Here is a 15,981-nt window from a genome sequence, read left to right on the forward strand (position 1 = left end):
CAAGCCTCATTCTGGTGCTCCAATAGTTGTTTTCCAAGCCTCGTTTTCATACTCCAGTAGCCGCCCGTTCTCAGTGTGTTCTAAGCCTTACTCTGAAGTCATCATTTGCTTCTTCTTGTGTGTTTCCTTCCCAGGCTTTGTGCAGCCACTTCCGAGGTGCAGTTTGGAGGCTGCAGAGATGCTGGTTTCAGATGTTTCAAAGACTGTAAGGAAGCCTGGATGTTCTTTGTATATAGATTTGTTTTATGCACAGGTTTAAATTAGCTTTAAGTCAACCTGTATTTGTGTTGTATGCGGTGGTGGAGGAGGAGGACAGATTGTCACAGAGTCACATATGAAAGAGCCACGAGGGAGGGGGCCTGGATCTGGGAGGGAGAAGGGGGGGCTGGAACTGGGAGGGAGGGAGATGGGGGGTCCCTGGAACTGGGAGGAAGGGAAAGAGAGGGGGGCCTGGATCTTGGAGGGAGGGAGATGGGGGGCCCCTGGAACTGGGAGGGAGGGAGATGGGGGGCCCTGGAACTGGGAGGGAGATGGGGTGGGGGGGACTGGAACTGGGAGGGAGGGAGATGGGGGGCCCCTGGAACTGGGAGGGAGGGAGGGAAAGAGAAGGGGGCCTGGATCTGGGAGGGAGGGAGATGGGGGGCCCCTGGAACTGGGAGGAAGATGAGGTGAGGGGGACTGGAACTGGGAGGGAGGGAGGGAGGGAGATGGGGGGTCCCTGGAACTGGGAGGAAGGGAAAGAGAGGGGGGCCTGGATCTTGGAGGGAGGGAGATGGGGGGGCCCCTGGAACTGGGAGGGAGGGAAAGAGAAGGGGGGCCTGGATCTGGGAGGGAGGGAGATGGGGTGCCCTGGAACTGGGAGGGAGGGAGGGAGATGGGGGGTCCCTGGAACTGGGAGGAAGGGAAAGAGAGGGGGGCCTGGATCTGGGAGGGAGGGAGATGGGGGGGCCCCTGGAACTGGGAGGGAGGGAGATGGAGGGCCCTGGAACTGGGAGGGAGATGGGGTGGGGGGGGACTGGAACTGGGAGGGAGGGAGATGGGGGGCCCCTGGAACTGGGAGGGAGGGAGGGAAAGAGAAGGGGGCCTGGATCTGGGAGGGAGGGAGATGGGGGGCCCCTGGAACTGGGAGGGAGGGAAAGAGAGGGGGGGCCTGGATCTGGGAGGGAGGGAGATGGGGTGCCCTTGAACTGGGAGGGAGGGAGATGGGGGGCACCTGGAACTGGGAGGGAGGGAAAGAGAGGGGGCCTGGATCTGGGAGGGAGGGAGATGGGGTGCCCTGGAACTGGGAGGGAGGGAGGGAGGGAGATGGGGGGTCCCTGGAACTGGGAGGAAGGGAAAGAGAGGGGGGCCTGGATCTGGGAGGGAGGGAGATGGGGGGCCCCTGGAACTGGGAGGGAGGGAAAGAGAAGGGGGCCTGGATCTGGGAGGGAGGGAGATGGGGTGCCCTGGAACTGGGAGGGAGGGAGATGGGGGGCCCTGGAACTGGGAGGGAGATGGGGTGGGGGGGACTGGAACTGGGAGGGAGGGAGATGGGGGGCCCCTGGAACTGGGAGGGAGGGAGGGAAAGAGAAGGGGGCCTGGATCTGGGAGGGAGGGAGATGGGGGGCCCCTGGAACTGGGAGGGAGGGAAAGAGAGGGGGGCCTGGATCTGGGAGGGAGGGAGATGGGGGGCACCTGGAACTGGGAGGGAGGGAGGGAAAGAGAAGGGGGCCTGGATCTGGGAGGGAGGGAGGGAGATGGGGGGCCCCTGGAACTGGGAGGGAGGGAAAGAGAGGGGGGCCTGGATCTGGGAGGGAGGGAGATGGGGTGCCCTTGAACTGGGAGGGAGGGAGATGGGGGGCCCCTGGAACTGGGAGGGAGGGAAAGAGAGGGGGGCCTGGATCTGGGAGGGAGAGAGATGGGGTGCCCTTGAACTGGGAGGGAGGGAGATGGGGGGGACTGGAACTGGGAGGGAGGGAGATGGGGGGCCCCTGGAACTGGGAGGGAGGGAGGGAAAGAGAAGGGGGCCTGGATCTGGGAGGGAGGGAGATGGGGGGCCCCTGGAACTGGGAGGGAGGGAAAGAGAGGGGGGCCTGGATCTGGGAGGGAGGGAGATGGGGTGCCCTTGAACTGGGAGGGAGGGAGATGGGGGGCACCTGGAACTGGGAGGGAGGGAAAGAGAGGGGGGCCTGGATCTGGGAGGGAGGGAGATGGGGGGCCCTGGAACTGGGAGGGAGATGGGGTGGGGGGACTGGAACTCGGAGGGAGGGGAGGGAGGAGGAATGCACCACCTGTAAAAAAAAAAAAAATGTTCAGCACCCCTAATCATTTTGAAAAGTTGGCTCCTATGAGAGCCAGTGAGACAGCAAGTGAACTTTCTGAGACCTCAGGGTCCTTGAGACCCACTATTTGAAAAGGATTGGAGGTGCTGATTGAACGCAATAGAAAAGCCCCCCCCCCCCCCCTCCTCAAAAGGGCTGCACCTGGACCCATAGGAGTCAACTTTTCAAAATTATTGGGGGTGCTAAGTCCAATGGGAATAACTTCTCTCTGGACACACTCCTGTGCCTGGGCCATAATTGGTTCAACCATAAATCTAGAAGCCTAAAAGCTTGTTCGAATATCTTGATTTATGCGAGCAGTTGAAAAATGATGACTTTCATAATCGGGTTTGAGAGGCGGTGAATAGGCCGCAGGAGTTGTATCATACTGTGAAATATTTGATTAATGGTTGTGAAGATAAGTGCATGAAAAGGGGACCGGATGCCATGGCATAGGCGGATTACTTGATGGACAAGATGGTTCTGTTAGGTAAGGGAGTGACAACTTGTGGTGATCAAGGGATGGAGTTGGGGGGGGGGGGGGGGGGAGGGTGTCCAAGTTCTTGAGTTGAAATGGGCTGAGTTTGATGAGGAAGGGGTGCAGGAAATGACCCGGGGTGTCTCAATGATTTTGCCAACTGGGTCTGTATGGGACCCTTGCTCTTCAGGTGTAATCCGTCAAATGGCAAGTAAACTCACTTTACCGTTATCATGTCTTGTGAATAAGTCCATTAGTGAAGGTCGGCTGCCAGCTGCTTGTAAGTAAGCTACGGTAAAACCATTGTTAAAGAATGAGAAATTGAATCCTAAAAATATGAGTAGTTTAGACCTATTTCTGAGAAGGGTTATTGAGAAGGTTGTTTTAATGCAACTTGAGGCGTTTGTGGAAGAAAATGTTGTTTGCACAGGTTTCAATATGGGTTTAGAAAACCAGTAGCATAGAGACTTTGCTGATCTCGATTTTGGATTCATTGCGGAGAGGGATAGATCAGAACCAAAGTTATTGTTTGATTTCTTTAGATGTGTCGTCTGCTTTTGATTCTGTTGATGGCAATATTCTTTTGAAGAGGTGGCTTATGTTGGGTTTAGGGGCTATAGGGGGTTTGGTTTATTATTGGTTTGCCTCTTTTTTTTTTTTTGTCAGAGGGGTTTTTTTTGGTCCAAAGTGGTTGGGAGTGTCTTCTCTGATTTAAGATGAGTTCCACAAGGTTATGCTTTGTCCGCACTTTTGTTGGGACAAAAGGGGCTGTGTGATGTTCTTGATTCTCTGGGCGTGGAGTATCGGCTGTATGCTGGTGATATTCAGTTCTTTTTCCCAGTAGATGGGTGGGGAGAGGAGCCGTCGGAGCATCTGACATCGTATATGAATGTGATCTGTACCTGGATGACAGCTAATATGCTTACTCTGAATATAGATAAAACTGAAATTTTGGTGGTTGGGAGAGTGGAGGATGAGTGTTGTTCTTTGATTCTTCGTGTGGGGGTCAATAAATTTACCTGTGAAGAAAGGAAGTAAGGTGTTGTTTGTGATATTACATTCCACTCTTACAATGAAAGCACAAATCCTGCATGTGGTTCAATCAGCCTTTCATCAATTGCATTTGTGATTTAACTTAAAACCTGTGTTTAGTTTACAGGATTTTCGGAGTGTTATTCAAGCAATGGTTTTGTCAAAAATAGATTATTGCAATTCCCTGTATTTGGGTGTTCAATAGTACAGACTCAGGGCTCTGCAAGTTGTGCGGAATGATTGGTTGTTGGGACTTTAAAATCTGACCACATTACATCGGTGTTGAAAAACCTTCACTTGTTGCCGGTGCAGTTTGTTTATTTGTTACATTTGTATCCCACATTTTCTCACCTTTTTGCAGGCTCAATGTGGCTTACATATTGCCGGAATTTACTGTCTCCGGCGTGAACAAATACATTGTGCTGTTCTGGTGAGATGAAGTTTATATGGCAAAGCCACGGAATAGTCGTCATGCGGAAGAGTAGTGTTGTGATCATAAGTGCTTTGGTTTTCTTGTGTAGCCCAGGTTAGTTTTTTATGTTGGATCGGGATGATATGCCTTTTTGAACAGGGTGGTTTTTAGCATGTTCCAAACGTTTAGGTGGTCGTAGGTCGTTTTCACTGCTTTTGGTAGCGCATTCCACAGTTGTGTGCTTATGTAGGAAAAGCTGGATGCATAAGTAGATTTGTATTTAAGAGCTTTGCAGCTTGGGTAGTGTAGGTATAGATACGATCGTGTTGATTTGGAGGCGTTTTTGGGTGGTAGGTCGATTAAGTCTATCGTGTAGAGAATTTTATGAACCATGGTGCAGATTTTAAAGGCAATGCTTTATTTGATTGGGAGCCAGTGTAGGTTTTCTCGGAGGGGTTTTGCACTTTTGAATTGCGTTTTTCCAAATATGAGTCTAGCTGCCGTGTTTTGAGCGGTTTGAAGTTTCTTTAAGGTTTATTCTTTCCATCCTGCGTAGATTCTATTGCAGTAGTCTAGTTGGCCAATTACCGTCGATTGTATCAGGTTACGAAAGGTATCCCTCGGGAAGTATTGTTTCACGCGTTTGAGCTTCCACATTGAGTGGAACGTTTTCTTTGTGGTGGATTTTACTTGGCTCTCCAGTGTTAGGTTGCGGACTATTGTGGCGCCAACGATTTTCAGGTTGTCTGAGATGGGGAGGGTGTGACCTGGGGTGTCGATGCTTGTGGGGTAATCCGTGCTGTGTTGGGACGAGAGGACAAGGCAATGTGTTTTTTCTTTATTGAGTTTTAGTTGGAATGCATTGGCCCATTAGTCCATGATATTCAGGCTTAGCTCAAGTTTGTTGGCGATTTCTTGCAGTTTGGTTTTGTAAGGGATGTGGAAAGTTCTCTTATTTCACAGTAGTTCATGGCAGTATGCCTTGGTATTTTGCTCAGGTCTTTCTTTTGTCGTCTTCTGGGAGGTCGTTGCGATCTGACTTTTCTAAGGGGCCAATGCAACTTTACCGCTCGTTAAGAAGGAAGTACCGCTGGGCTACTGCAGCAGCCCGGCATTACTTCCCACCCCCAGCGCGCCTCATATCCAGCGCTACAAAAATATTTTAATTTTTTTGAGCACCGGTGTGTACCTGGCGGTAATTGGAAAGTGCCGCTCGCTGCCGGATACCGTGGGAGCCCTTGCCAGCTCAGTGGATGGCGGTAAGTGCTTCTCTCCCCCCCCCCCCCCGAAATGGCCACGTGGTAAGCACTTCACTTGCCACACGGCCATTTCATGAAAAAAAACAAAGACAAAGAAGGCCTCGGCACGCGTCAAAAACACACGCCAGCGCAAGCCCCCCCCCTTTGCCGCAGCTTCATAAAAAGGAGCCCTAAGTGTCTAGATTTAAGATTGGCAATTTCACTGCATTATGCTATTACTCGAGCAATAGCATTCTGAGTTGCAGGGACGTTATCGTGGACCGCCTTGCCTGGTCATAGTAACATAGTAAATGACGGCAGAAAAAGACCTGCATGGTCCATCCAGTCTGCCCAACAAGACAAACTCATATGTGCTACTTTTTGTGTATACCCTACTTTGATTTGTACCTGTCCTCTTCAGGGCACTGACCGTATAAGTCTGCCCAGCACTATCCTCACCTCCCACCACCGGCTGGCTCTGCCACCCAATCTCGGCTAAGCTCCTTAGGTCAGTTGCGTATTATCTCTAGTATACATAAGTTTACGAATATGTTGAAAAAACACAGCTTTTTCGGCAGGCTTTTTTTTTTTTTTTTTAAGTTAACATGTGGTTGGGATTTTGTGACAGTAGCATTATTTGTTATGTATGTATTTGAATTTGAATATGTTTTTATGGAATTTTAATATGTTTTTATGAATTTTTATATGTTTTTATGGAAACCACTTAGGATATAAGTGGGGTAAAAGTGGTACAGATAAATAAAGCCAATAATGTAACCCTTGTGACTAGAGTACGTCTCCATTCCATAGTGTGGTGGCTCCCAACCTTTTGTACTGGGGCATTCCCACAGCACTGGGGTCCTCATCTTCCCCCCCCCCCCCCCACCCCCCAAAAAATCCCAAGTCGTTTGTCTTGGTTAACTGTGTGGCTTCAGCTTGTAACAGCAGTTAGGATATCTGGGCTTAATAAGGTTTAGGTGAGTTTCTGGAGGAAAAGTCCATAGTCTGCTGTTCAGATAGTCATGGAGGAAGCCACCCCTTGTTCCTGGGAATCGATAGCATGGAATCTTGCTTCTCTTTGGGATTCTGCATGGGTTAGATTTTCAGGATTACCACAATGCGTGTGCATGAGAGAGATTTGAAATAAATTTGCCTGTAACAGAGGCCTTCTGTCTCATGCATATTTATTGTGGCTATTTGGAAAACACCTATTCAGTGGCTATGTCAAAAAACAAATCTTCAGCAGTCCCACTATCATACAGATAAAGAACGATATTTTTGGTTTGTGGGACCCAGCTTCTTACTCGTATGTTCTTTTAAATGACAAATTCAGCATCACTCATTCCCTCTTCTTTGTGTTACCACAACTAAATTCACTTTTTTAGGGGACCTCAGTAGCGTTTACTGCCAAAAACATGTTAATATGGCAGTATCAATAATAAAAATACTTGGTGGACATCCTGGGAATGGACAAGGACTCACTCCCTCCCATTACACGGGCTTATTACATCGGGAGTACTGGAGTGGAGGTGGGAACCCCCCCCCCCCCCCCCCGTAATAGGGGAGGGAATGAATCTTACCTCATTCCTAGAAAGCTCATTAGAAATAGTTACTCAGAGGTTAACTCTGCTTGCCACTTTCGCGTTGGAGCCTGATAGGAATGCCGTACTACGGCTTTCGTTGAGACACTTAGAAAATCTGTTTTTGGGCTCAAAGGTCCATATCTTTCCAGATCTCTCACGGCCTACACAGATGAGACGAAGGGCCTTTTTGGAACTTCGCTCCAGGGTGGTGGTGCGATTTCCTTGTTTTTGTAATGTGATGCTTGAGGGTAAACATTTTCAGTTTGTAGATCCAAAACAGTTGAAAGAGTTTATTGATGCAAGAGTTGATGTGAATATAGTAAACCTTCCCTAATTTAGCAGGCTGGGGTCTGAACAGAGGAAGCATCTATTGATTATTAATTTTTGTATTTTTTTTCTTTTTTAATTTCCTTAATCTTGGAATCAAATTTCTTTAACTTGTGGACAAACGGGCTGTAAAGATATATACTTATCATTTTTGTTTCCTAATGTTAAATAATGCCGATTGCATATTCACTTTATGTGGTGATATATTGGAAAATTTAAATAAATAATTAAAAAAAAAATAACTCAAACTTCGTCGGATTACACCCGATTAATATAATATACATAAACTTTTCTTTTCTTTCTTATATCTAATAGTGAAACTTATCTTCAACAATCAGATCCAGGGGCTCTGCTGCCCGACATGCATGTTTCGCTCAAATAAGAGCTGTCTGAAGGACCTCCCTAAGATCTAATCTAGCGCCAGCTCTGACAAGTAAATTCTCATAAGAAAAGTTTATGTATATTATATTAATCGGGTGTAATCCGACGAAGTTTGAGTTATTTTTTTTTTTAATTATTTATTTAAATTTTCCAATATATCACCACATAAAGTGAATATGCAATCGGCATTATTTAACATTAGGAAACAAAAATGATAAGTATATATCTTTACAGCCCGTTTGTCCACAAGTTAAAGAAATTTGATTCCAAGATTAAGGAAATTAAAAAAGAAAAAAAATACAAAAATTAACAATCAATAGATGCTTCCTCTGTTCAGACCCCAGCCTGCTAAATTAGGGAAGGTTTACTATATTCACATCAACTCTTGCATCAATAAACTCTTTCAACTGTTTTGGATCTACAAACTGAAAATGTTTACCCTCAAGCATCACATTACAAAAACAAGGAAATCGCAAAACAAAATTTGCTCCCAATGCCACCACCCTGGGGCGAAGTTCCAAAAAGGCCCTTCATCTCAACTGTGTAGGCCGTGAGAGATCTGGAAAGATACGGACCTTTGAGCCCAAAAACAGATTTTCTAAGTGTCTCAACGAAAGCCGTAGTACGGCATTCCTATCAGGCTCCAACGCGAAAGTGGCAAGCAGAGTTAACCTCTGAGTAACTATTTCTAATGAGCTTTCTAGGAATGAGGTAAGATTCATTCCCTCCCCTATTACGGGGGGGGGGGGGGGGAGTTTCCCACCTCCACTCCAGTACTCCCGATGTAATAAGCCCGTGTAATGGGAGGGAGTGAGTCCTTGTCCATTCCCAGGATGTCCACCAAGTATTTTTATTATTGATACTGCCATATTAACATGTTTTTGGCAGTAAACGCTACTGAGGTCCCCTAAAAAAGTGAATTTAGTTGTGGTAACACGAAGAAGAGGGAATGAGTGATGCTGAATTTGTCATTTAAAAGAACATATGAGTAAGAAGCTGGGTCCCAAAAACCAAAAATATCGTTCTTTATCTATTTGGAAAGCACGACAGAGCTATAGATCTATATAGCACAGTGAAAATAAAAACAAATGTCTATTTGCTGGGACACACATTAGACAAAGTCATTTTCCAAAAGTACATATTCTGAAAAAGAGCAGCAACCCTCAGGGCGACATGCAGGTATAAATGCTGATGTGGGAATTTTCCACAGTATACATGTCTACCATTATGCATTACAAAATACTCATATACTGTGAGGGATCACTCAAACCACACCCAGAACATGTCTCTGTAACTTATCCCTGTGCTGCCACTTCCATCTATAAGTAGTCTTCTTTCCTAAAGCGACTACTTACCCCTGTTTGCTGATTTACACATGCAGTTGGGTGTCTTACACCTGCACAGGGCATCTACATTCTAAAATCATCCCCCAAATGTTAGCCAAATAAAACTAGCTGAAATCGAATGCATTCTGAGCACCTCCCCGCGTCCCTGAGTGTGCTTCTGGTTTGTGTTTCAGATGCGGGTGACGTTTGAGGACATCGCTGTCTCTTTCTCCCAGGAGGAGTGGGAGTATTTAGATGAAGGGCAGAAGGAGCTCTACAGGGAGGTGATGAAGGAGAACTATGAGACCCTGATCTCCCTTGGTAAGAATTGCTTTGTCTGCATTTTTAAAAGAGGAACAGCATCTGATTTATTAAAAGTAATTTTGAGATATTTCGGTGAGTCGCCGTGAGACAGCAGGCCAAGCGTGAATTGTACAGCAGCAGCTGTGCATTCAGTTGCCGTCCGTAGAATTGCATTCATGCACGTAACTGTAGCTGCAACCACTTACTGTCAGATCAATGGTCGACGCACGTGAACTCGCTTTGATGTAGGCAGTTAACTGGGTAAATGCTACTATTCTATAAACACATTCGCCTAACATCCCCGACCTACCCATGCCCCTCCCAGCTTCCCTCCCTTGCATGTGTCGTCTTGTGTTTGTTTGGGGTTTTCTTGTAATTAAGATTTTATCATAATAGACAAGTTTTTTTCATCCCTTGTACTGGAACCTCTTTTTTAATAGATAAACCAGTTAAGGATAGTTTAGATAAAGTAAGTATTGTGGGATCGGTTACTTCTTGATTGCTTTTGATTGCCTTTTGGGGTTAGGAATAAATTAGCTCTAATTGTCCTTATTATTTCTGATAAATGTCCGGGCTATTATTAGAAACAATGGGTTTTCTGGAGTCTTGGGTAGGGTGTTAATGGAGGCACCAATTCTCAACTCCACCCTTCCCCCCCCCCCCCCCCCCACCTTAGTAACCAGCATTGGCTGTCTTCTACCCTCCACCTCCCCTCCAGTTCTCTGAGAGCTAGGAGCTCTTTGCATCGAGCACACATATATAACCTCTCGCCAACTGGGAGATAATCAAACATGTGACGCTCAGTGCAAAAGACTGGATAGCACTCCTCTTGCTGCTGGAATTTTGTAAGTCTAAGTATTATTGTGTTGTTTAACTAAAACTGCTTAAAGTACCAGTTGTAAAGGTCTAAAATATAAACTAGTACACGCGTCCTGCTTTTCCTACATTGGCACTCGGTTGTGGAATGCATTACCACTTGATCTGAAAACTATTTATGAATTAACCAACTTTCGAAAAACACTAAAAAAGAGCCTTAAGATTACATGGTTGTCACGTCGACAATGGTATAATGTGATTTATTTAGCGTTTGCTTCTCAGAAAGTAATTAAAGCTCTAATGAAAACTCCCCTCTTGTTCTCCTAATTAGAATCATTGACTATAAATTAAGACTATGAATGGAGAAGTGGGCAGGAATGAAGACTCAACTAGGCCCTGCTGTTAATGTAGTAATCTGTAGCAGAAAGTTCAAGTTTTAAAACTATGGGGATAAGGGTATGGAGACTTGTTTGCTGTTTTAAATTTTAACTGTCTTTATTAATAAACCTACAGTAACCAGTTAAAAGGACATTGCCTCCGATCCCATGACTTTTTAATTTTCTCAGGAGTCCCTCATGAGGAACTTTGTCAAAAGCTTTTTGAAAAGCTAGGTACACTGACGAAAGAGATGGACGTCCAAATCTGTATATTCGAAACCCGATTTTGGACATTTCTAGCGGATGTCCATCGCAAGGACGTCCAAATCTGACGGGGGGGTGGGGGAGCGTATCGGAGGCCTGGTGAAGGTAGGACTCGGGCGTTCCTAAGACTTGGACGTCTTTGAGCCATAATGGAAAAAAGCAGAGCCGTCCAAGATAAAACTTGGACGTTTTCACCCGGACCTGCTTTTATTACGAATAAGGCACAAGAAGGAGCCCAAAATGAACAGATGACCACTGGAGGGAATCGGGGATGACCTCCTGTTACTCCCCCAGTGCTCACTAACCCCCTCCCACCCTCAAAAAACATGATTAAAAATATTACTTGCAGTGCACTTCAGACAGGTAGACCCAGGACCACACACCCCCTACCTGTTACTTCCATATCATCAAGCTGATCAATCCATAGACTGGTGGGTTGTGTCCATCTACCAGCAGGTGGAGATAGAGAGCAAACTTTTGCCTCCCTATATGTGGTCATGTGCTGCCGGAAACTCCTCAGTATGTTCTCTATCTCAGCAGGTGGTGGTCACACACAGCAGCAGCTCTGGCTAGGCCTCCAAGCCTAATTCTTAGGTTTTGTTGAGTGCCTGGGGTTGAGGGCTCTTTTGAGCAAGTGCAAACCTGGTGGTGCCAGGTCCCTCCTTTTCTCCCCCCTCCCGCTGGCTCCGTTTAAAAAAAAAAAATAAATAAATAAAAATTTTTTAAACGTCTTTAAAGGCGTTTAATTCGACGTTTCTTTAAACATTCATTGCAGCTACTCACTGGGACACCAGTTCATTACAGCTCGGAGCGGCAAGCAGGTAATTTTACCTTTTTATAGCGGGCAGGGGGTTCCCCGATTCTTCTCCTCGTGGCAATGGCGTCGGAGGGCGAGGGCGCAAAGGGTCGCTCCCCGGATCGCTGGAGCACTTCTAGAGGGGATGCGGGGGTTTTACAACCTTATTCGCCCTTGATGGGTGATAGTTTAGTGACCGATGAATGTCCCGGTCGTTCCTCCGGCGTGGCGGTTTTTTCCCGCCATAAACGCCCATCCCCCGCTCCTCGCCTCCGCCATCTTGGCCGGCCACGTGGCTCGGACGGCTTCTTCGGGGCCGCCCTTGAGGTTGGAGACATTAATGCCATGAACGCCCTTAATTTGGGCGACGGCACAAAAGCGGCTAAAGTTAAGCGCCGTTCTTCCTGCGCGGCTCCTTCACGGAGTTTCGCGCTGGACGCCATTTTGGATGCGCAGCATGTCTCTCCCCCGCTATTGCGAGCGCCGGTTGAGAGTGCGTCTAGGGCTGTTGCCCAGGCTGCGGAAGTGCACAGTCTGGGGGGTTTCTCCCCCGAGTTTGTTTTGCTGCTGCATCAGGCTTTCCTCATGCAAAACGCTGCCCCTGCTCCCTCTTCTGATAAAGAGGTTGAGGTTCCCAGAGGTAAACGCCCTCGGGTTGATTTCCAGGCCTTGGAGGACTTTTGTCTCCTCCGATGTAGATGAGGGCAGCGTGTCTGAGGTCTCCCAACGATCCTTTGCGGATTCCTTGGAGGAGATAGATCCCCGCTCGGATGGAGCGGATGGCCCCTCTGCAGCGCGGCTTTTTAGCCCAGAGGATTTGCCCAACCTGTTGTTACAGGCCATGGACACTTTGAAGATTTCCTCTCCGGAGGACGTCTCTCCCTCAGCCCCTGTTGGCTCTGCCATTATGCTGGGGACGAAGCGCCCGCCTAGAACCTTCCACGTGCATGATGCCATGCACACCTTAATTGCGGCTCAATGGGATGTCCCGGAAACGAGCCTTAAAGTGGCTAGGGCTATGTCCCGCCTCTATCCTTTGGCTGTGAGTGAACGTGAGGCCTATCTGTGGCCTACCGTGGATTCTTTAATCACTGCGGTGACTAAGAAAACGGCGTTGCCGGTGGAAGGTGGCACGGCCCTAAAGGACGCCCAAGACAGAAGATTGGAGGCGGCCTTAAGGTCGTCCTTTGAGGCAGCTGCTTTAAGTTTGCAGGCCTCAGTTTGCGGTTCCTATGTGGCCAGGGCGTGCCGGACTATGGTGCAGCGGGCTTCCCCCTCGGATCATTCCTTGAGGGCTGATTGGCCGGCCCTGGAATCGGGCTTAGCCTATTTGGCAGACTTGCTGTATGATGTCTGGAGAGCCTCAGCTATAGGCATGGCTCAGACAGTCTCTGCGTGGCGGTGGCTTTGGCTGAAACATTGGTCTGCTGACCACGCCTCTAAATCCCGCCTGGCTAGATTGCCTTTTAAAGGCAAGCTGCTCTTTGGGGTCGAGCTGGACAAAATCGTGACCGATCTCGGCACGTCTAAGGGCAAGAAATTACCAGAGGTCAGGGCTCGGGTTAGTACTCGTCCCGATACCTCCAGAGGACGGTTGCAGGAAGCCCATCGGTACCGCCCGGGCAAGTCGGGTTCCTCTGCCCCCTCTTCCTTCAAGAGGAATTTCTCCCCCAAGCAGCATTCCTTTCGCAGAGACCGCCGTCCCGGAGGTGCTCCCTCCGGTCCTCCCCCAGGGTCTCGTACCCAATGACGGGGCCTTGGTCCACGCCCCAGTGCAGATTGGAGGACGGCTGTCCTCGTTTCTGGGCGAGTGGACCACTATAACTTCAGACGCGTGGGTGCTGGAAGTCATCAGAGACGGCTACAAGCTAGAGTTCTGCCAACCCTTAAGAGACGGGTTTGTACTCTCTCCCTGCAAGTCTCCGGTCAAGCTGTGGTAGTGCAGCAGACCTTGGACAACCTGATCCGCCTGGGTGCGGTCGTTCCGGTGCCAAAAAATCAGATTGGCAAGGGACGTTACTCCATTTACTTTGTGGTTCCAAAGAAAGGAGGTTCTGTCCGGCCTATCCTCGACCTCAAAGGGGTCAATCGGGCCTGGAAAGTGAGGCACTTTCGCATGGAGACTCTCCGCTCTGTTATAGCGGCAGTGAAGGCAGGAGAGTTCTTGGCTTCCTTGGTCATCAAGGAAGCGTACCTGCATATTCCCATCTGGCCTCCTCTCCAACGCTTTCTGCGTTTTACAGTCCTGAGACGACACTTCCAGTTCAGAGCCCTCCCTTTCGGGTTGGCTACTGCTCCGCGGACCTTTTCCAAAGTAATGGGGGTCATAGCGGCCTTCCTGCTAAAGGAAGGAGTACAAGTCCATCCTTATCTGGACGACTGGTTGATCCGAGCCCCCTCTTATGCAGAGTGCGGCAAAGCTATGGACCGGGTAGTTGCTCTTTTGAGCTCCCTGGGATGGATCATCAACTGGAAGAAGAGCCAGCTGCGCCCGACTCAGTCCCTGGTGTATCTCGGAGTTCGATTCGACACCCAAGTGGGCAGAGTGTTCCTGCCAGACAATCGGATTGTCAAGCTTCAGGCTCAGGTGGACTAGTTCCTAGTAGCCTCTCCTATTCGGGCTTGGGACTACGTGCAGCTGTTGGGCTCTATGACGGCCACGATGGAAGTAGTGCCCTGGGCCAGGGCTCATATGAGACCACTACAGCTATCTCTGCTGCTGCGCTGGACTCCGATGTCGGAGGATTATGCTGTGCGCCTTCCCGTGGACCCAGCAGTGCGCAAGGCGCTGAGCTGGTGGACGCAGACAGACAAGTTGTCTGCAGGATTGCCTCTGGTGACCCCGGAGTGGATTGTCGTCACGACAGACGCCTCTTTGATGGGCTGGGGAGCCCACTGCTTGGGAAGGACAGCGCAGGGGCTCTAGTCTCCTGCAGAGGCAAGTGGTCTATCAACCTCCTGGAACTCAGAGCCATTCGGTTGGTGTTATTGGAGTTCATCCCGGTACTGGTGTTGAAGCCTGTACGGGTCCTGTCGGACAATGCCACGGCTGTGGCCTATATCAACCGCCAGGGAGGTACCAAGAGCGCCCCTCTAGCCAGGAGGCTATGAGTCTTTGCCAGTGGGCGGAAGCGAACCTGGAGCAGCTTTCAGCGGCCCACATTGCCGGAGTCATGAATGTCAAGGCGGACTTTCTCAGTCGCCATACCTTGGAGCCCGGAGAGTGGCAACTATCTGCTCAGGCGTTCTTGGACATCACGAAGCGCTGGGGCCAGCCGAGCCTAGATCTGATGGCGTCATCGGCCAATGGCCAAGTGCCGCGCTTTTTCAGCAGAGGACGGGACCCTCGATCCCTGGGAGTAGATGCTCTTCTCCAACAGTGGCCGACACAAGAGCTCCTCTATGTGTTCCCGCCCTGGCCCATGTTGGGCAGGGTGCTAGACCGGGTGGCAAAGCATCCCGGCAGGGTAATCCTGGTGGGTCTGGATTGGCCCAGACGTCCCTGGTATGCGGACTTGTTCAGGCTCTCAGTCGACGATCCTCTGCGGCTGTCAGTGGAGCAGGGCCTGTTACATCAGGGTCCCATGGTGATGGAGGATCCCTCTCCCTTTGGTCTTACGGCCTGGCTATTGAGCGGCAGCGTCTGAGGAAGAAGGGCTTCTCAGACAAGGTCATCGCCACTATGCTGAGAGCGAGGAAGCGCTCTACTTCTACTGCTTACGCCAGGGTTTGGCGTATCTTTGCAGCATGGTGTGAAGCAGGCTCACTTTCTCCCTTCACTGCTCCAATTTCTTCAGTGTTGGCGTTCCTGCAGAAGGTCTGGAGAAAGGCCTGTCGCTCAGTTCACTTAAAGTCCAGGTAGCGGCTCTGGCTTGCTTCAGGGGCCGCCTGAAGGGTGCTTCCCTGGCTTCGCAGCCAGATGTGGTGCGCTTTCTCAAGGGAGTTAATCACCTGCGCCCTCCTCTGCACTCAGTGGTGCCTGCGTGGAATCTCAACCTGGTGCTAAGAGCATTGCAGAAGCCGCCTTTGGAACCCTTGTCGAGGGCATCTCTGAAAGACCTGACGTTGAAAGCAGTCTTTTTGGTGGCTATCACTTCAGCCAGAAGAGTTTCCGAGCTCCAGGCGCTCTCATGTCGAGAGCCTTTTCTGCAGTTCACTGAGGCAGGAGTGACTATTCGCACAGTGCCTGCCTTCCTGCACAAGATTGGTTCTCGCTTCTATGTGAATCAGCAGCTCTGTCTCCCTTCCTTTCGTAGGGAGGACTACCCAGAGGAGTACTCCGCTCTTGAATATCTGGATGTGAGACGAGTCATCATCAGATACTTGGAAGTGACCAATGATTTCCGGAA

At 49.3% G+C, this 15,981-nt stretch overlaps 1 protein-coding gene across 2 annotated transcripts in view; it reads left to right on the top strand.

Annotated features, from left to right (window-relative positions):
* Positions 1-112: 112 nt before the first annotated feature.
* LOC115463241 (oocyte zinc finger protein XlCOF6-like) overlaps positions 113-15,981 on the top strand; it is an 84,428-nt gene continuing 68,559 nt past the window's right edge. For both annotated transcript variants that reach the window (XM_030193590.1, XM_030193581.1), the window contains exons 1-2: positions 113-205; positions 9,271-9,397. In XM_030193590.1, the coding sequence (XP_030049450.1) occupies positions 179-205; positions 9,271-9,397 (154 nt within the window). In that variant the 5' untranslated portion in view covers positions 113-178. The remainder of the gene's footprint in view (positions 206-9,270; positions 9,398-15,981) is intronic.

This window comes from Microcaecilia unicolor, chromosome 1 (assembly GCF_901765095.1).
Source record: "Microcaecilia unicolor chromosome 1, aMicUni1.1, whole genome shotgun sequence".
NCBI classification, from domain to species: domain Eukaryota; kingdom Metazoa; phylum Chordata; class Amphibia; order Gymnophiona; family Siphonopidae; genus Microcaecilia; species Microcaecilia unicolor.